The sequence below is a fragment of the Aplidium turbinatum genome, chromosome 16 (genome assembly GCF_918807975.1).
Source record: "Aplidium turbinatum chromosome 16, kaAplTurb1.1, whole genome shotgun sequence".
In the NCBI taxonomy this organism is placed as follows: domain Eukaryota; kingdom Metazoa; phylum Chordata; class Ascidiacea; order Aplousobranchia; family Polyclinidae; genus Aplidium; species Aplidium turbinatum.
In genome coordinates this window covers 12,613,458-12,634,558 of record NC_137487.1, presented here as the reverse complement: position 1 = coordinate 12,634,558, position 21,101 = coordinate 12,613,458, and the positions used below count along the sequence as shown (strand labels likewise).

Genomic DNA, 21,101 nt, shown 5'->3' with positions numbered 1-21,101 from the left:
ATATTTAGAACAAGTTAGTCTCAAGGGTTTGTGTCTCCACTGCTCAATGTAGGACCAGGAGATCGATGTCATTTGGTAGAATGTTATAAACAGAGCCAAGCGTCAGATCAGGTTGAAACACAGAAGATATCGTTGTTAGGCCATAAAAAGGTCGATCAGCACACGCCGCTCGGAGTTGAAACACACAATGTTTTTGTTCAGTGTAGTTATACGTATTCCTTGGGGTTAACAATAACATTAGTGGCGACGATTGGAATGCCCAAAGGCAGTGACTCTTAAAAAACAGTAGTGAGTGAAAATATATGTAGGTACATTTCTTTTTCAGATATAAAACGATAGTAGGCAATGCTTGATCTTTATTGATGGAAAGACTGGAACACAGAAGATTGATATTTGAAGTTTCAGATTTTACACGGAAAAGGGAATTACTGCATGGGATTTACTGAAGTGAGATACTGACGCAAGATACTAGTATGACTGTATATAAAGCACGAGCTAACTGTACAATAATAATAAGGAGGTTACAATTCGCACTATTTATCTTTGTCATTACCTCACATTTGTCTACCTGCACATCATTTCCCAATAGAAATATTGTGCGGACTTTCTCGTTTGTGAATTCCGCAGAAAAATCTTCAAATATGTCACATCACAAGCTTGAAATTAAAACTTCAAAATATATCTCAGGAGAGGACGTTATATTTGATGGCAAGTTGTATTCGTATTTATTTATGCACCGTCTTCGGGAAACTAGACCTCATCAACATCAAAATAGCAAAAGGGTGTTGCCGCAAAGCATTTTTGACATTGTAAAAGCAAGTCAAACAAACAAACAAATTGCCACAGCTTCCTCATATGGGTCCACACATCACATAAAACGTTTTCCAAGAAGTGCGAACAAACCCAAGTCTCAAAGAAGAAAGAAAAACCGTATAAAGAGCAGCGGAAGACAAGATGCAGGGTTCAAGAACAGTTTGGTTAGAGTGCACCCGTTTTCTGACACAAAACTTTTGTCGGCAACTCCTTTATCCACACCAACTAGCTCTATGCTCTGTCCAATATGGCCTAGAGATCCGAAGATCATAGTGAATTGTTCCAATGGAAGAATGTTAAGATCTCGTTGCTCTATTGATTGTGCACCGGGATTTCGGTTTCAAGCAGGAACCCCTAGCACGCGACGCTGTCGCGTAAGTCATAAGCTTCGCCGGAGAAAGGGGTTCAACAATTCTCAACCTTCGTGGTCAGGAAGAGATGAGCAGTTTGTATGTGGTAAGATTTTGTTTCTTTCTGTCCATTAACGTATAACTTTACAGTGTGACACATTTTCTAACTTTCCACTTTTAAACTGTTTTTGCTTCTCGCAATGCAGCTTTAATTGCTTTGAACCACAAACAAAGCAGTTGAAATACCTTTTGTAATGGACACAGTGGCGACGCTTACAAGTGTATTATATAAACACTAAAATCGATTTAAAATTGAAATTAGACTCGGAAGGCAAAGCATGATAATGGAAAACGTTTTTAGATTAAACAAGTTTAGCAAGGGCGTAAGCTTTGTATGATAAATATTTTCTGTCATCTACCTACATAACAGTATTTAAATTTTCTTGTACCGGTATCCTGTATTTCGAAACTATACCTCGGCATATACTGTACAATAGAAACAAGTTATTTTTAATTCACATGCATGATCATAATCGTGTAGAATGAAGATTGGTGGATCAGGCCTCACGGTTGAACCATTTGAAACCATAGTGGGTCATCCCAAAAGCTTTATAAATGTGGCAATGAGTGTCATTCCTTCTTGGCTTCTACTTTTCAGGGATTTGATTTGGGTAGTCGTGTACTCGCCTGTATATTTGAGAGGTTGTGTCTTCGCTGAAACTGTCTGCCGTTTGAAGAGCTTTAGAATAACCGATATGTGACAAAAATAAAAAAGCATGTTTGAAAACGAAATACTTCGAAAGTTCATATTCCGTTGTGGCCTGCGTATTCTAATTGCATCCACAGACAACCTGGATACAATGCTTTGATTGGTTTGGTTGTTAATTCATCCATCGATAAGGAAATTGATTTTTTTGAAGTTCTATCAAGACTTGGCATTTGACAGGCTACTTGTCATTATCATTATGACATGTCAACCATAAGCAGATTGTCTAATCTTTTTGTCGAATTATTCTATAATATCCATTTTACCAAGTTTCTTTACAACTTCAGATTTAATCTAGGTGTGCTAAATCGAATGGTTAATTCATTGTATCCACAAAGGAGTTATCTGAGATCTGTTAATATCTATTGTATTCCAATTATAGGTATGAAGTCTCCCAACAATTTCTCTAAAAAAAAGATACTTCAAAAGCTATAATTCGAAGTAATTATTTCTGATTTGAGCCTTTAATCAAGTACTTGAAGTCAAGCCCAGTCAACACTGTTAAAAGTATTTTTCTTAATATACCGACCTGTCGAAGTCATTGTGTAATTACAAGATTGTTCCATCAAAAACTGATTGGCAAAATACCAGTAGCATGTGTGATTACCATTTGAAGTCTTGCGTATTTTTTTTTGTTATTTTACGTGGTTTCAACGTCTAAAAAATAACGAAAGCGCTTTTGATCGATTTTGAAACAAGTATTTATTTTTTACTTGGCCAAGTGGCAACACTTAAGGATGACATAATGTTCTAACTTAAATTTTCTTTTCAAGACTTGCTTGTGTCATGCTCAATTACCTATCCTTACCCAAACACACACACGTCGCCAAATGCATTCCTTCTAAAAGCATACCGCCTTTCTTTGTGAATGCCTAACATCTTCCAGTTAAAGTTCGAAAAATTGGTTAAATGTTAAAATATATGTAAAATATGTTTATTTTTCTTTGGAAAACATTTGGTAGCAGTTAACGAGGAAAAGCATTCGCAATGCATTATATGTGAGACGAAAGACTAGGGGTTTTCTCAGCAGCAGAAGATGCCTTTACTTTTTGCGCCAAACATCACTTCATTTACTTAGTTCGAAAGTCATTTTCGAACTTCAACTTGTATCATTTTGATGAAGCTAAATCGGTTGACCACTACAATTCGGTTTACCTGCCAGACTGTAGTCCGAACAAGGCCTTTGTTGTGGCAGTTTTATTATATTCCCACGGCTATTCCATTCACATCGATACGCAACACAATATCATTCTTATTACAAAAGGCAAAAAGTGATGTTGGGTTACAGAGGTGTATTTCAAAGACGAAAGTGAGAGTGTAATCTTTATGACCGGTTTGCGTTGCCCTCAAAACGTTCTAAAGTGTTTTTTTTTTTTTTTTACGAAATTGTACGTTTTCCAAATGCTGCATGATGTTGTATGGGATCCAAAATAAAGACTTTGTCAGCTTTAATTTCAATGCTCTCTTCATTTTTATGGACCTGCTCTCAAGTTTATGTCATCTAAAGTTAGTGAACCATGTTGTTTATGTAAAATTTAACTTTTTGCTTACGTAGAATCAACGTTAAATTACAAAATCTCATAAAGGTCACTTCAGACCAGGCAACAGATGTCTAAATGAAGTTAATTGAAAATTGTCTTTGCCAGGTGGTGTTTGTACTGCTGTCTTTCATCTTTCTTCATAGAGCCTGACTAATTCAAATAGCTATAAATTGGTGAAGATTTACTGCCGAAAAACATAACTCCTTTGTCTTTCCAAGCTTTGATTTCAGTGGTCTGTATAATTTCTGTTAAAATTTTTATTGAAGTCTTGTCATCCCTAGACGATTCTACGAATTCTTATTCAATTGAAAATTTCTAATCACTAATGGAAACATTAAATTTGAAGCTCTAAAAAATACCATTTATTCATGGAACCCACTCCGAAGATGATAAAAACGCCAAGAAAACAAGTACGGTGACCTAACGTCTTAACAAGCTAACAACAAACCATCAATCTAGGTCGCAATCAATTTTTTTTACTGGGTTGAATGTTGAGTCCATCCTCAACTGTATGCATACTGTGAAATGGGTGCTGCTATTCCATGCACAGAATTTCAATAATTTACCTAAAAAGTAGCCGACCTGCTTTGTCAATGTATGTATTGCCTTGCGAGTACTGTAAGCCTGTTGTTTAAACATTTTGAAAGCTGTAACCATTCTCAAATAAAACGTCTGAAAAATAATTTTCAAAATCAACAAGACGTTATTGCGATAAACTAAACAACACTTCATCAAAATATTTTATTTTTTGATAAGCACACGACCACCCACAGTTACTGGTCAAACAAAAATTAAATTAATAACATCATGTGGCACTTGCATAAACACACTCCGAAAGATTTTAGAACTGTTAATGTGCTTACGTGAAAACAGATAATACGACATCTTTGGTTTAACGTTTGATCTTTTTCGAACTGCAGATTACATCAGGGACGTAGTTTTCTTTTCTTTAACTGTGATATAATCGATAAAGATGGAGCCCAATCAACTGCTTTGAGGAAACAGTGGAAGTGCTTGTTCTAAGCATCTGTCGAATATGCCCCACTCAGATCTGTCATCAATCATGAAACTGCTTTGTTATCTTTAAATTTTTTAAATTTTCGGATATGTCTTAAGCCAGTTGTCATCACCGGAAGAATCTCTTGGCTTTGTCGAAAGGCTTGTTAAGTGAACCGACATAGTCACAGATTTAGTACCGAAACCGGACACTTTGTGCCACAGTGACGACCACTAAGGTTCCAAGTTTACTGTTCTTTTGTCGTTTAAAATCGTTCCACAGGAATCAAAAATCACGTAGCTTTAAATAGCACAACTGTGATAATTTTATTTTTTTTCATTTACAAATTTTAACTCAGAAGAAATAACTAATTTTGTTGCTGTTGCATTTCTTTCAGTTTCTGCTTGCCGTCCTCTCAAAGTTCCTCCAAATGGAAAAGTAACATGCAAACACGGTTTGTTTGGTGATGTTGCCAACACTTTCACTCCGCGCTCGTGTGAAGTGACCTGTGACCCCGGTTTCGCTCCAACGCGCACAGCAATTAGGCACTGCCAAACTGATGGCACCTGGTCTGGAAATGACGCAACATGCTTGGGTAAATAAATACGTTTGATGGTGGCTTTGTTCTTTGCCCAGGTGGTGAAAAATCAAGCAATCAATGGGTACATTTCACTTCTATGCGTTGTTTTGATACGGAGAATAAATTTATCTTACGGAAAGAACTTTTCTGCCACTGAAAAATGCAACAAATGGCGCTGCTAAGTCAGAAGATCGAAAGCATTTTCAATTTCATGACCATTTGAAAGCTTTTTAGTGATTTATGAAGAAGTGTTACAGCTGACAATTTGCGTGTACGTTTACAACAAATCGTTCTACTTATCTAATTTTTACAGCCATTCCCACAAAACCACGACGGCCACTCTTCGCTCCTCATCACAGAATAGAATGCGGAAATGTTTATGGATTAACGACATTTTTACACCATGGAACAACCTTCCTTATTGCTGGAGACATGGTACAACGACCTTTTATGGGTTATTTTTACAAACTTAGTTCTCAATTTGTGAAGCCATCTCTGAAAAGAGATTGCTTTGTCTTTCCGTTAAAGATTGGTGTTTTTAAACATCTTATACAGAACAGTCAGTTTAAGCTACTCCTCTAGCTCAGTAACTTGAGTCTATGACTACGTATGGATAATTACAATCAAACGATTCATTATGCCATCAGATAATATTTTCGCCTGTTGTAGAGTCGACTCTTTGCATAAACACAGTCTTTTTCCTTACGTCAGCAATCCATAAATGTTTTGGACGACTTCTTAAGTGCGTCGAATGACCTCATACTTTAGCAATTAGGAGAACGTATTTTCATACCAAGCTGTAGTTTTGGTGCAGTAATAACGCAACGAGTCCAACGACGAACTAATGGTACACCATCAATCACACTATGTGATCCAATGTTGTTGTGTGTGCATTTGTGCAACATGAGGTAAAGAGTGAATACAACACACAAGAAATTTGCTTGACAACATTTATAAACACTGTACCGAGGCACCAAACATATTCGTGGAGATTATTATGGGTTATGGTTATTTTTAAGCGTTTACACCTGTGCTGATTTCTGGCGAATCATTCGGGTGGGCGATTTAATCTTTCCTTTTCCTATCAATAAACAACTCCGTCTAACATTAGGCCTTTCCGTATTAAAAAGATAATAAGTTTTCTTCATGTAGTAAGCAAAAGCAAACTGTAAAGTTGCGGGATCGCTTATCGACATGCTATTACTACTTGTTTCCACTTTATGTTGAATACCAGGGATTTTTTGTTGCTGATGTAGTTTCAATCAAAGTCATAATGTAGATAAGTGACTGACATAGACATATTTATCGTTATGTGCAGACAGGAAACAAAGTTCGCGTCTACAAGTGGGCAAATGCTCAGTTTCAACCCTGGCAGGTCATTCTCTTACACCGCCCCCTCATGGTCGAAGTCGTTCCCCACAAACAGGGCATCACGTGGCTTATGGCCGGCAACGAACACATCACGTCACTTTTCCGGTGAGTCTACTGTGTGGTTTGAGAATTGTCAGATTTTCCGCATTAAAATCTAACCTACGTAATGTAATTTCAATCCCACCTTTGAGGACACAACCGCAGTCTTCCTGCCAGCATGAATAAGATGAAACAATGATGACTATTATTAAGTTCACCGTCACCCTGTCGTTGGTTCATTGTTGAATGAATCATGCCAACCCAGAAAATCGGCCCTTTTTTACATTGATTCAACATCTGCAGATGCTAAATTAATGCAAAAAAGGGCCGAATTGCGGACTGGGATACGCGTGATTTGGTATGACGTTAATCTCTGATAATGTTTACAAAATAGCTTTTGTTTTCACACTATAGTTGATTAAAATCTAGATGTTTTTTTATTCAGTCCTGATTGACCTACAGTGACAATGAAGACAAAATTTTACTAAGTGCTTGATTGGCTGAAAGTTTACAAGTAGCATAAAGTCTTCACTGCACGTGATTTCATTTTGTTTGGGTGTTAGACTGTTAGTGTTACCGAAACTGTCAAAGAATCGTCATAGAAACTGTTATTGTCATAGAAACTGCCAAAGGTTTGGCATAGAAAAAACGTATCAAAGAAACTGTCAATACATCACACAATAGGTCAGCATTACAGCATTCATGTGGTTTGCAACATTTTGAAATAGAAGCATACAATATATTATGTGTAAATAAATAACACAACATAATTGAAATCTCCTGTATTTTCTTGCTATTGCCCAGTGTGGCATTCCTTTTGTGAGTCAACAGCTTTTTGCAAGTCAACATGAAATTAAGTCTTGTTGAAAATCGTGCGTGGCATTGATGGTTGTAATACCGTAACCGCAAGATTTTGTTTTCCACTATCTATTAGACGTCATTTTTCTGGTATTTAAAAAAGGCGCGAGGTTTTCGCTTTCCAGCTGCTTCGTTCATTCATTACAGCTTCCACTAATTATGACAAAAAACCTGGTTAGTATTTTTGCTGAGTGCCCAAACAGCTTTGCTTTTAAAAATGCAAGAAGAAAAGTTTAAAACTTACGAAATAAAAGGCGTAAATTTTGCATTCAGTAAGCACATTGCACAGTTTGCGTGAATGGTATATTGAAACTGCAGTGAATCTATGACGTCAGTGTTTGTCATAAACCATCGTCGGGAATTTCTGCCCATGCAGACCTAAACACAGATAAGGAATCAAGTCTTGTGTTTGTTGTGGAGTGGTTCGAAATGCCAGTCCAAAGCTGTTCCAATATTGTTCAAGTATATTACTGATAAGAGAGTTAGCAAATACTCTTGAATTCGCATTCCTGGTACCGTAGTTTCAGATAAAGCCAATGACATTTTTGTGATTGTGAATTTTTTTGTGAAATCTAGTCATTGAAGGATGAAGTCAATAAGTTTTGCAATTGCAAATGCCTATCCTACCGCAATTTCACTGGTGAATTAAGTATACCTTAACAGGGTACATAATGGTACAGCAGCATACAATTAAAATTTACAGCAAAACCGATCCATTTCAAAAATAATAATGGATATGTTCTGTTTGAACTGTAAGTTCAAAAGTGTTATTGGAATATTTGCTCACAGGGTTCCGTTGAGTAAAAGCGGTTTTGCGGCAGTAAATAATTGGATATCACAATTATGTAAATACAAAGTGCTCTGTCACCAGGAAAAGGGTTCCCAACATTTCTTTTAGGCATAAATTACAACTTGCGTATTTGATAAAGATTATTTTGGGATATTGCCACTACGCAGTCAGCTGTTGAAGTTTTTAGTCAATATGTTAAAGCCCGGTGTGTGCTAGGTGGTAAAATTCTTGTATCATCAATCACATTTTAATTATTTAACTGACATAAGAATTTGACAATGTAACTTACTTGAAGTGTCAATATTAACTTATATTTGAGAGAGATTGACACTGGTATTTTCAACGCTAACCACAAACAAATGAAAGAGTTTGACATACCAACGGACTAGATTTCTCATCACGATAATACGTCATGAGGTATATGATCGCATCTCAAATAATTTAACTTTGACTCTTTTTGTGAAAACATTTCACTTTAAAAGTGTTCATATATTAAACATGATCAGATATAGCAAAAAAACATTTCCGCAGTTTTGTTGAGTGTTGCTTCAGTCATAATTAAGTCTTACTAAGACGCTTTGAAGAGCAAAGCGCTTGGGAAATAAAGCGTCCATTAAAATCGAATCACATCACTTAAAAGCCATTTGATCATTAAATCTATGGGTATCACAAAGTTAAACTTTTTTAAGTAATAGGCTATACTTTTATCGCAATGTGATATCAACTATGCTTAAACTTAGCCGTAACCTATACTTAAATCTAACCGCAGCGATGCCAGTGCTTTATACTTTGTTGGAGGTCACTAAGAAGTGAGCTTCAATATAGTCATGACGTTTTTGGATACAAAAATCGCCATCAGGTCTGTAACTTAAAGCAAAAATGCAGAATAAAAGTAGATTTACGCATTTGTGGCAGTCAAATTTCTTCAAATCATTGTAAAGATGAAAACCGCATTTTCTTAAACAGCTTCTTTTGGTATTTCACTTTTTTGAAGTCGGAAACCCTTTAAGCTTGGCTGTTCTAAGATTACTTGCTCAACCATTCCAACAAACTATTGTTTTATGTCGCCTTAACATCCCTAAACGTTGATATGATGCAAAACAGAGTTTTTTTTTAGTGTGGGATTGAAGGAATGACAAGACGAAAAACGAGACGAACAGCCACATTCGACAATACCAAAATGCGCTTTCGATTGATCAAAAACATAGAAATCGTTTGAACACAGTAGCCTATGTGAAAAGTTAGTTTTTCCTGAAGATTACTATACACATACTTGTTTTTCGTATGTTGTTACACTGCTGTCTGCGCATGAGTGAGTCACCAACCGGATAGGCGATCGCCAATGACCAATACTGGGCGCCGGAGTTGGTGCTATGTCAAATATGCGTGTTTGTGCTTTTATCGTCAACAGCGCACTTTAGATTAGAAAATCTTTTCTACGTCTTACGTCGCCGACAGTCGTTTACCAAGCAACTGAAACAACAAAACATTTAATTCAGTGATTTACTTTCAACAGGATGAATGAAAACAACAAATTTACTTTTTCACATTTGTCGCGAGAATTGCTGACGACAAAAAGAAAAGATTCTAGATCGAATGGAGGCGAAGGGTTCAGTTTAATCGGATACAAAGGAAGCATTTATCGATGCAAAGGCCAAAGGAACAACAAAGGAAGATCAGTTGCAGTTGTACAAAAGTTACAAATCAGAAAAGGTAAAAAAACTGGCTATTTATTTTATTGTAGTCAATTTGTGACCTAAGGTTTGCCCACCCAGGCTGCTTTCCACTATTGACTGCAGATGTTCAACCTCAGGTTTCATACAAATTGTAATTAGGCCATATCACGGACCTGGTGTGATTAGTATCCCTTTTTACATAGTTAAACTCTAAAATTTATCTTGTATTTCGAATGTTTTGAGCTGGCAGTCAAGCGGTAGATTGTTATTCTGAAGTTCTGATTCTATTTTCTGTATGACCAAATGTAGTGAGACTCCTTGTCCTTTGGGCAATCTCATGAATCCCTACTTGGTACATGTCGCCAAGTTAAACAGTCAACTGGCCAGTAGATGATTGCAAATGGCATTACAGAATCAACATATTAACCAGCCTCAGCTTCACTCGCCCGCCTCTATCCTACACAAGCATAACCTACAGTACAATAATTGTGACCTAAATTTAAGCTATTTGCATTCTTCCAGACAAACGGGATGTTTTCAAGAGAGTGATGAGAAGAAAATTGAAATTTGGTGAGACGATGTTTCAGTGCTCGTTGTTTGTGACTAACAACAAACTTCACACCCTCATAACATTGAATAAACGGAATGGGCAAGGCAAAATAGTCTTTGGCTCTTCACACAGAAACCAAATGAAGGTTGTTGATACTTTGAAAGGTCAAGCATTGCAGCATCTTTCTGACGTTACTGCGTTCGAGACATCAAACAAGGAGCAATACATTGTTGCCGGTCAAACGACTCCAAACGGACAATGTTTTATATACAAGAAAAATCCGCAGGTGGCAGAGGGTTAAATGGATTCACATGGAGAAAGCTTGGCTTATTAAACTTGCAAGCTCACTCGGCATCAGGGTTGGACATGAAGGGAGGTTGCTCGAGAGTGCAGACACGATAACTCTTCAGAAACGTTTCGGGTTAGCAAATTGCATGTTGTGTTGATCTGATGTATAGCTCCGGAAAGCAATTTCAATTTATTCGATACACACATTTTTTAACTTTGAAGTCTACCTCACATGACTCAATAGCGCCTCAGGTGGTGTAAATCGTGTTAACAATCCGAAACAGCAAGTCAATCGTTTTTTACATTGATTCAACGTCTGCAGACGCGGAATCAATATAAAAAACGACTGATTTGCTTTCTAGGATAATACCTCTTTACTGTGTGTTGTTTTTACCGAGGTTGATGAACTTTCTATTTTGTACTGAACCATTGTTGGTAAAAGTTAGTCGGCAAACAAACTTTTCCAAGAACGTTGTAGCGAAAAGAACACATCAACAAAGGATTTAATGGCCATTATTCATACATCAGACATGTTGTACCCGACAAACCTTTTTTCTCGTTATTGCTACCAGTAGAACAGGTACCGTATATTATTGTTTTTGCTTGTTTGTTTAGTACAGTACAATGATATATTTTTTTTGTAAATTGTAATTAAAGTATGAAAGATATTTGAAGGAGCGTTCTTTCAAGCTATCAGCACAAGGCTGAGCACTCACTAGTAGCCTACAGCGAGCAGATGCGATTCGCTAACCAATCGAGAAACAAAGATATTTGAGTTAAGCATAAAATTTAACGCGGAACAATAAGGTCAAGTTGAAGTGCCTGATTTGTACGGTGCAGACAAATGATTAAGCTACAGGACTGTAGTTCTACAGGCTGGTAGCTGATGGCTTGCCTTTGAGCGTCACGTTTCAATATTTAAAAAAATACGCGTAGATGTTTGCTTTTGAAAATTAGAGCCTACTATTGCACGTTTTTACCTGTGGTTTGCCTACAATTTCAACAAAGCTGACTTAACCGCCCCCATACACCCTGTCGGAAGGACACCGCTGTCTACGTCCTACGGTACTTATTTTTAGTTTATTTTTATTTAGCGAGTTGATTTATTTACGAATTTCTAAAAAAGGAGATCTGTAGGAGCTGCAAGTACCATGACAACAAGACCTGTCCTTTTTACTTGGATTCAACAGCTGGAAACATTGAGTACTTTTTTTACTTTATTCCGAGCGCCGAAAAACGTTATCCGCCGATTGTTCGCCCCGTTAGCTCAGTGGTTACGCGACAGGCTTAATAAGATTACGAGGCGTTGGTTCGACTCTCGAGCAACGCATTTCAGGACTGCTCTCCATTCAGCGGCACACAGTGTATAGAATAATTTCCTAGCAACAACACTTCAACCAGGGATATCTAAAGAAGGGATACGAAGGCTTTTATTACGTCTGACAAAAGAAGGGCTTCTAATTATCTTAAATAATCTCTGTTTATGGGAAAATGACATTTGGCACATATAGTAATTTACCAAACTTTGTTATGACAACCTGCATTGCACTATTAGTTACCACCAGGTAAGGATATTCAATGAATGCTCATAATCACTTGTTGATTCAACTACCCGTATACTTGCTTTACACCTAGCCAACTGCAAAGGTTTTATCAAAAAAACACCTAAATGGTAACTGTTCCAGACAATTGTTCACCTAATCAAACGTCATATAAAAACCGTTCAGGTCTACTGAATCTTAGCGTATTACGTCATGGAATTTTTCCTAAACATGAGCAGAGATTGCACCATCGTTCGTACGACTTGTGTCAAACCTGTTTAAACCTGTTTCAGTGTCAAACCTGTTTAAACATGAAATATTGGATCACCAGCTTTGAACACCTGTTTGAATTGCGTGACAATGTCTTTCACTATTGCGTCACAGTACTGCGAACGTGAGTTTGAGATATTGCTATCTATTCTGGTCATTCGTAAAATGGTTGCTTGAGAGTTAGTCGCACATTTAACTGTTTGCTTAGTGCTTGCTAGCTGGACAAAAATTCCGTCTTTATCCAAGTAATCTGTTCTGTAGTGACAATTTTTAGTGGTGTACGCGTTGCACCCATTTTCGATAGCCGCAGGCTAATTTTACAGGAATACACTTTTTGAATAGACGTTTCGAAAGAGTGTTTCTTTTTCGGTCATTACATGCAGACGAACGGATCCGGGAATTTTATGTTACAATTTTCCCACGAAGAGATTATGGTTTACCGCTGTGACCATAAATAAGAAAGACGTTGTTGTCAGTTGGAACTTAGAAGCACATAAATAATAAAGACGAAGTTGTTGGTTGGTAGGCTACAGAAGCAAAGAAATAATAAAAGAAGATCTTGTTGGTTGGTAGTCTACAGAAGCAAAAGAAAATTAAAGACATTTCTTCTCAGTTTGATACTGAAGCAAAATAACTTTGACATTCATTGGCAAGAAAGAAGATTAAAGACAATCGATCTGTGCTTGAAGATTCAAGTCGAAGAATCCAAGCAAGTTTTGTGGACTTTTGGACTTCATATACTCGTACAGCTACGGTATCGTGCATTTAAATTCTTTTTTGTATTTTTACGGTCTTTGCAGTTAAGTTTTTTATAACTACTGTAATAATTTTGTGTGTTTGTGTAACTTAATTTTTTAATTGTTAAATTTAGCCCCAACATTTAATATGTCTACCCTCGGTGGCGACAAGGACTCGACCGCCGTAGACTCGACTGAGTTTAGGCCTGATGATGTTCTTTGCGGTCGGGCAGGCCATTCTGGGGAGAGACCCAGTAGCGATGAGGCTAAGTCAGTTCGAGAGGCCCGGCATCTTAGAAGGGATATTTTGACTGAAATCGGGGAACTTTCTGTAGCCCTAGGTTCTTTGAGTGATAAGCAGGAACAGTTAATTTTTAGATCTAAGTTCTCTACTTTGGAAGAGGATTTACGGCATTTCCATGCTTTTTTGACTAAAATTTTTAACTCTGCAATCTTGGCAGAACTTCGTGATAGGGTAGATCCCGAATTTAACTCGTTAAAAAATAACTTCGAACAAAAAGAAAGTGAGTTCTCAGATATGTTGGATGCTGACATACATCCTGAGGATAGCGCCTCAAATGTAAGCACTAGGATGTCTAGGAGTTCGTCTCGGATAGTTGCACAAATTAACCTACAGCTAAGACGAGAGGAGCTCCAGATACAAGCCGAAGCCGAAGCGAGAGCTGCTGAGGCTGCCATGAGAGCGGAGGCCATACGAGCTGAGGCCGCCGCGAGAGCTGAGGCCATACGAGCTGAGGCTGCCGCGAGAGCTGAGGCCGAAGCGAGAGCTGCTGAGGCCGCCGCGAGAGCTGAGGCCATACGAACTGAGGCTGCCGCGAAAGCTGAAGCGAGAGCTGCTGAGTTCGCACTCAAAGACGCTCAGTTGAGGGCTGAACAACGTAAAGAGGTAGTTTAGCTGAATATCGATCAGAGTTGGGCTCCCGGCGTAGTTCTAAGAAGGGCTCTTCTAGCCATTCCAGAAATGAACATCAATCGCAGTTTAATTTACATAACCTTTTCCAGACGCCTGTTCAATCTGTAAGTGGACCAGTACAATCCACATGTTTTCAAACTGTTTCAGGAGGTCTCGGGGCCGCAGCTAAGGATCTTCCGAAGGATCTAAAGCCAAAGCCTGCGAATTTTAGCCGAACTCTTCCCCCAGAGCGTACAGGTCACGGGGCCGCTATCACAAGTAATGTTTTGCCCCCTTCACAGTTTTCTGCGCCCCTAGTTTTTGATCGCCCAGCTACACGTAATTTGGGTGGTTGTGAGAGGCGTATCGCGTCTCCTGATTTTAACGTGTGTGAGGATCGTGATCGGGCTGTGCATGTGACTGAGCCCCCTCAGCCCCTTAAGGGATATAGCTTGTCTTCTCCCGCTAAATCAAGTTCTCAACAACAGGATTGCTTTTTTGAATACCAAAATAGTAGGACGTTTTTCGATAAGGCGGCCTTGATTGGTTACGATGGTAATAATATGCCATTTATCTTCTTTAAAAATCGTGTTACGGCCTTGATGGCAGCTTCGCCCTTTAAAGGAACTCGTTTGACTTTGTTACAAGCAGCTTGTGTTAGGACAGCTGCTCAAACGATTGCTAATTTAGTTTCTGACACCCCTGGCTTGTCAGAGGAAGACAGAATAGAAATGTCGTTAGCTCGCTTGTCCCAGCGTTTTGGGGTTCGTGGAGGTCTTTTCGCAGAACCAGAAATTAGAAAGTAGGCTATCGCTATGGTAGCAAATTGACTTCTATCTCTTCCAGTGATTTGAAAGAGTTTAAAGATGAATTGTCGCAGTGTTTGCTTTACGCGCAAGCTTATGGTCAGCGTGACAAATTGGAAGGACGTTTTGTTTTGGACTTGGCTAAGCGACTCCCGTTTGACGCTAAGCAGCGTTATCTTGACTTTTTAGGTGATCAGTATGGTGGCACTGATGAGCCTACTTTTCAGAGTTTGTTTGAATTTGTAGTACGGGAGGAAACGCGCAATTAAGTCGACTGATTCTGGCATTATGCTAATGGGCGATTCTGGTGAGTCGCAGCATTTTAAAAAGTTTGGCAAAGGAAAGTTGCCTTCTTGTCCGGTTAGGCAGACGTCGGTAAAACCCCATCATAATGTGATTTCAGGGAGTTCGCAGTACTCGACTGCTGTTGGCGCACCGCGCGGTGGTGTGGCCAGACGTAGTGACATACCGGCATGTTTTTATTGTTCGTCACGTGGTCAAGTTGAATATCATTTTTTGTCTAATTGTAAAGAATTTTTGCGCTTGACACCTAAAGATCGGAGAGATGTCATTGTGAAAGCTGGCAAATGCTTGAATTGTTTGCGCCAGCATATGGTTAGGGATTGCGTTCATGCAAATAACTGTCGTAAGTGTGGGCTTAACAACGATAGGAAACACTATTTTCTTCTGCATGATTTTTATGTGACGTCACGTGATTCTCTGGATTCGGTTGGGAAAGATGATGCTCGTGCCAGAGTTCCTGTGCGTAATGTTAAGATTGGAAATGTTAAAGCAGCTTTAACCGCATTACTGCTGCTCGTGTTTTGAATCCAATAACTAGCAAATCGAAGTTGGTGTATTGTCAGCATGATCCTGGTTCGCAGTTGACGTTTGTTTCGAGTGATTTGGTGTGCGAACTTGGTCTTAAACCGTACGATAAAGCGTCGTTTAAAATGGATACCCTGGCTGGTCAGAAAGCTACCTGTGCTGACCTTGTCAAACTCAACATCCAGTCGTTAGAGACAGATGAACTGTTTTGTGATATGACTTCGGTGGTTAACCCAGCTTGGGCTGATGATGTTAAAACTTTACCGCACAAGCAGAATTTAAGTGGTTTCCGTCATTTTCATGACGTGAATATGTTTCATTTAAATGATTGTAGTACTGTAGATGTACTGATTGGCAACGACAACGCTTATTTGATGTGGGCCAAAGAGGAGCGTGTTGGTGAAAATCGTAGTGAACCGCATGCTTTGCTCACTCCTCTCGGTTGGTTGGCTTGTGGTGGTAAGTCACCCTTAGATGAAAGCGTTGCTAATGTGTGCAGAGTGCAGACGTCTTCAGAGTCGGATGTCATCTCTGGCTTTCAGCGTAAAATTGAGTCTCGTGATATGGAAATAGCAGACCTGAACAAAGTCATTCAGGATTTGACCTTGCAAAATGAAACCTGTGAATTGTCTCGCAATGACATTTTGGCTAGAGAACTTGTTGAACCAAATATTGAGTTGAAAGATGGTCGATTTGAGATACATGTACCGTTGAAGGAAGATATTGACTTACCTAACAATTTTGTGTTGGCGTCAGATAGAGCTGCTGCTTTAAGGAAGAAGGCTTTACAACAAACCTGAACTTTGTGATTTCCTTACTGACACCATGAAGGATCTCAAATCTAATGGCTATATTGAGCGTGCTGGTGAAGCAGGAAATGTCAAGGGATTTGAATGGTATTTACCATACTTTGTGACGTCACAATTAAAAAAGCGTAGGGGAGATGTGGGACCAATGATACAAGGGGACCAATACAACACAGCTCGTTTTTGATCCCTACTAAAAATTAACTTTTTTTTTGGTAATTATTGGAACGAGATTACATAAACCTTCTTTGCCACGAGGTTTGAAAGTTAGGTTGTTGCAAATGCAGAAATGAGACACAAAAGTATGTTTTTGGCAGGCAAAAGTAAAATGTAGTACTTCTGGAAAACTTTCAATATTATGTTCAAGTGTTTATTATAGCAAATGCTAAGTTTTTCATGTACTAGGTAGGAAGGTATTTTACAAGATTGGTAGGCTTTATGAGAAATAATAAGTCGAGTTTTGTGAAACCATCGTTTAATTCAAAGTTTTTGAGATGGGGGAGCTTTGAGACACTGTTAATTGAGACCATGTCTCAAAGGTCCCTGTCTGAATTTGAAAGTATTTTTTGCAGAAAATGCCTATGTTGAAGCCATCCGAAGGCTTAAAAAGGAATTTTTCAAATGAAGCTTCAAATAATGCTTTGCATGACATTGTTTAATATAACTTATCTGTGAGAAAAGCTGCCAAAAAACATAAATTTGATCATACCACTCTTGGCAGATTCTTGAAGGATGGATGAAAAATGAGCCATTTTCTGAAGTGTTGTCACACTTCATTAAATTTATGAATTTCTCCAAATCAATCTAGGTATTTCTGGAAACGTAGCCTACAATGTGAGAATTCTGTAACTTCTGATGAGCATCACCAAACAGGAGAAACTGAGCCTTGTACCTCAGCTTCCTTACAAAAAAATGATTCGATTTTGTTATCTTCAATACGGCCATATCCAAAAGCAGTTGCAAAGGGAAGAAAGAGAAAATCACGAAAACGTAAATCAGTTGTGAAAATCTTCAGAATCTAACACAAGCAGTGTTGTGGAAGTTCATCTAGAAACTGACGTTGAGAGTGTTTGCACCGATACCAGTGATGTTTCATGTGAAGAAAATGCATTGCAAAACATAATTCCTGATTGTCTTTCTTCTGGAACCTATGTAGTGGCCAAAGTTCATGCAAATGCAGATGTTAAATTTAAACATTTTATCGGCCAGCTTGCACATGGACCTGATCAAGATAATGACTATGAAATGGAGATTTTAAAACTAAATTGAGAAAACATCGGACAAAATGAAGGACTGTTTTGTGTTCCCAGGAAATGAAAATGTGGCTTATGTGTCTCATTGTGATATTGTATGTCTTCTGCCAGACCCAACCTCGGTTGCCAAAACGAAACGCTTGTCTGGTGTTTTGAAATTTGCAATAAACTTGTCACAATATCACATTGCTGTCTGTGACGACCCCTCCCCAGCCAACTGTTACTGTTTAAACAATTTTGTATTGAATCAGCTTGTTCTTTCTTCCATCTGTCCATGTTCGTTCTAGAAACTTCTTGTTCTTTGCTTTTACACGAAATGCAATCTTTCTTCAGAAAAAGTACAGTTTTCGTGTAAGTAGTAAACCTGTCTCATTGGTCCCATTGGTGTGTTGCAAAGGTCCCACCCAGGTGGGACCAATGATACAAAAAAGTGAACTTTTAAAAAGTGAAATAATTTTTTAATCTGTGGTCCAATCCAAAGCCTTAGCTATGCATAAATACAGTAAGAAGATGTGCTTCCCTCAAACGCTTAAGTAGCCCTGTACTGCGAAAATCACGCGCGACAACGGAAAAAATACCCATTTTGTTTCATTGGTCCCACATCTCCCCTATTGTTTACGATGGCAAGTCTGAATTTCGAGGAACTTGTGTTAATGATGTAATGTTTTCGGGTCCTGACTTGTTAAACCCTCTGGTAGATGTCTTGGCTAGATTTCGGCTTGGTAGATTTGGTCTCATGGCTGATGTGACTAAATGCTTCTTTCAAATAAAGTTACCTGAGTCGCAAAGAGATTTGTTTCGTATATTGTGGTTTGAAGATGATGACCTTGAAAATGGTAGGATGGTACCATTTCGTTTTTGTGTACACCCTTGGGGAATAAAGAGTAGCCCATATATCGCTTGCTTGGCTATAAAGAAAATGATCGAGCAGAATCCCAGCAGTGCTGGTGAATTGACTCTCTACAATATTGCAAATAATATGTACAATTGTACATGGATGATTTTATATTTTCGGCTGATAGCTTAGAGGAAGCTCAGCAAATCACTCATGAATCAATTGCTTTGTTTGATAGCCGTGGGTTTAAACTTGTTAAGTGGAGTGCTAACAAGGAGGCTATGATTGTCTTGTCAAATTTGGATAATGAGATGCTTTCACCTTTGATTCGTGACATTGACTTTCAGACTGAAAATATGACTTTGCCATCAGCGAAGACATTGGGTTGTGTGTGGCAAACCGAGTCTGACGAGATGCGTATCGCATGTTCCTTAAAGCCCTTAGCTAAACACACGCGCCGAAGTATGCTCAGTCAGCTTGGACAAAATTTTGATCCGCTAGGCTTTGGAGCTCCATTTTTTCTAAAAGCACGCCTGATACTTCAGCAAATGGCGATAGACAAGTTTGATTGGGACACCGAGGTCCCTGATAGCTTTGTTAAAGAGTGGGAGTCGTGGCTTTGGTATTTTGCAAACTCTGGTGTGTGTAGTCCGGATGATGTTGTTTCATATCAATTGCATGGGTTTAGTGATGCTTCGAATCAAGCTTTCTCTTCTGTTGTTTACTTACGTAGACTGGTTAATGGAGTTCCTAGTGTGTCTTTCGTTTTGGGTAAATCTACCATTGTTGTAAAAAATCAGTTTTCTTGGCCGATAGCTAGGAAAGAGCTTGTTGCCGCTTTGAATACAGCAAGACTCGTGAAGCAGGCCTACGAAGCATTGAAGATGCCCGACTGCCTTAAGTATTTTTGGTGTGATTCTCGGACTGTGTTGCAGTGGGTTAAAAACCCTGATTTACGTTTGAATAAGTTTATCACGCGTCGAGTTGAGCATATTTTATTGTTGTCTGGAGCCCAGGATTGGCGTTTTTGCCCTACCGATATGAACCCAGCTGATGTTGGCACACGGCCAAATCTCATTACAAAGAAAGAATTTCGAGAGTTGTGGTTGAATGGTTCTAGTCTTCTCTATCAATGTGAAGAAATTCCATCTGTAGAAAATGTCACTTCAGTGCCTATCCATAGCCTATATCTTCGTGACGAAGAGGAGTCGCTTGACGTTGGACAGGGTGGCCTTCACAGATTGATCGAGGCCGCACCTTCTTTGTATGTTATGAAAAAGAGAATCGCTGATTTGGTTGCTTTTGTTGAATTTTTGTGCTGTAAAACGAGAAAGCGTAGCTTTGTGAAGCCAAAACTGGACGCCTCTTATCTTAATAGAGCCTTAGACTTAACTGTGAAGTTTGTTCAGAAAAGCGTATATGGCGATGTGGTACATTTAATGACCAAACGATCGCCGGATGCCCTTGAGGAAGTGATAAAGCGAGGTAGTGTTGGCGCTTCGCACCGTGAGAAGGAACGCCTGAAAGAATTGCGTTCACTTAAAAAGTACAGACCTTGTGTAGCCTAGATGATGCTGGTGTAATCCGCATTGAAGGACGCTTAAGTAATTCTCCCGAGATTTCTCTAGAAGCAAAGCATCCGATTGTTTTGCCTTCAAAACACTCCTTCACTAGGCTTGTTGTACTGTCGCATCATAATCGAGATGCGCACTGTGGAGTACAGCACACTTTGTTGTCTACGTGACAGAAGTTTTGGATCGCTAATGGTAATGCCTCCGTGAAAAGGTATCTTAATGATTGTGGTGTATGTGCGATTGAGAAAGCGCAGCCTATAAGGAAGCTCATGTCTGATTTACCTTTGTCTCGCACTATAGAATCAGCTGAATTTCACAACGCCCTGAGACAGAGAGAGATAAACTGGGAATTTATACCTCCGTATGCTCCGGCGTAAGGTGGCGCCTGGGAGGCAATGGTAAAACAATTTAAAATTGCATTTTTTCACATTTTGGACTCTTTAATTCGTAAGCCCAATTTTATTGAACTGCTTACGTACACAGGCAGTGCCGTTCGGATCGTGAACGAACGCCCTTTGGTACCTTTGAGTGACGACCCTAGGGATTTTACTGTCATCACCCCTGCCTCACTTTTGACCCCATACTTAGACCCATACTGTGCTGTTGGGCAACCACATGATCGTGACCAATTAAGAAGGGATTATCGGTTCAATTTGTCACTTTCTCAGCAGTTTTGGAGTAAATGGATCGATTTTTACTTGCCAGGTCTTCAGGGCCGGAAAAAATGGCTAAAAATGGCCGAGAATTTGGAGCCTGGTCAACTTGTAGTGGTAGGTTCTCTCCAAGACATTGGTAAACGTGGGAAGTATCAACTTGGGAGGGTGCATGAGGTAGTTCCACAAATTAGGAAAGGGAAGCCTGTGGTTCGTAGAGCCAAAGTTGCCGTCTGCAACTATGATGAGAGTACGGGGAAAGTGAA

At 39.0% G+C, this 21,101-nt stretch overlaps 1 protein-coding gene across 1 annotated transcript; it reads left to right on the top strand.

Annotated features, from left to right (window-relative positions):
* Window positions 1-333: 333 nt before the first annotated feature.
* LOC145785700 (uncharacterized) lies at window positions 334-11,287 on the top strand. The gene is made up of 6 exons (XM_082597396.1): window positions 334-1,269; window positions 4,865-5,062; window positions 5,361-5,482; window positions 6,366-6,523; window positions 9,622-9,818; window positions 10,304-11,287. Exons 1-6 carry the CDS (start codon window positions 474-476, stop codon window positions 10,630-10,632), a joined length of 1,800 nt encoding a protein of 599 aa, XP_082453522.1. The 5' UTR covers window positions 334-473; the 3' UTR covers window positions 10,633-11,287.
* Window positions 11,288-21,101: the final 9,814 nt, after the last annotated feature.

What these genes read in the sequence shown, in the direction of transcription:
- LOC145785700 (XM_082597396.1), top strand. Translation starts at nt 474, where the DNA reads ATGACTGTATATAAAGCACGAGCTAACTGTACAATAATAATAAGGAGG. An exon ending in CACATCACGTCACTTTTCCG is followed by an intron (nt 6,524 to 9,621) that starts GTGAGTCTACTG and finishes TACTTTCAACAG; the next exon opens with GATGAATGAAAACAACAAAT. An exon ending in AAAGTTACAAATCAGAAAAG is followed by an intron (nt 9,819 to 10,303) that starts GTAAAAAAACTG and finishes GCATTCTTCCAG; the next exon opens with ACAAACGGGATGTTTTCAAG.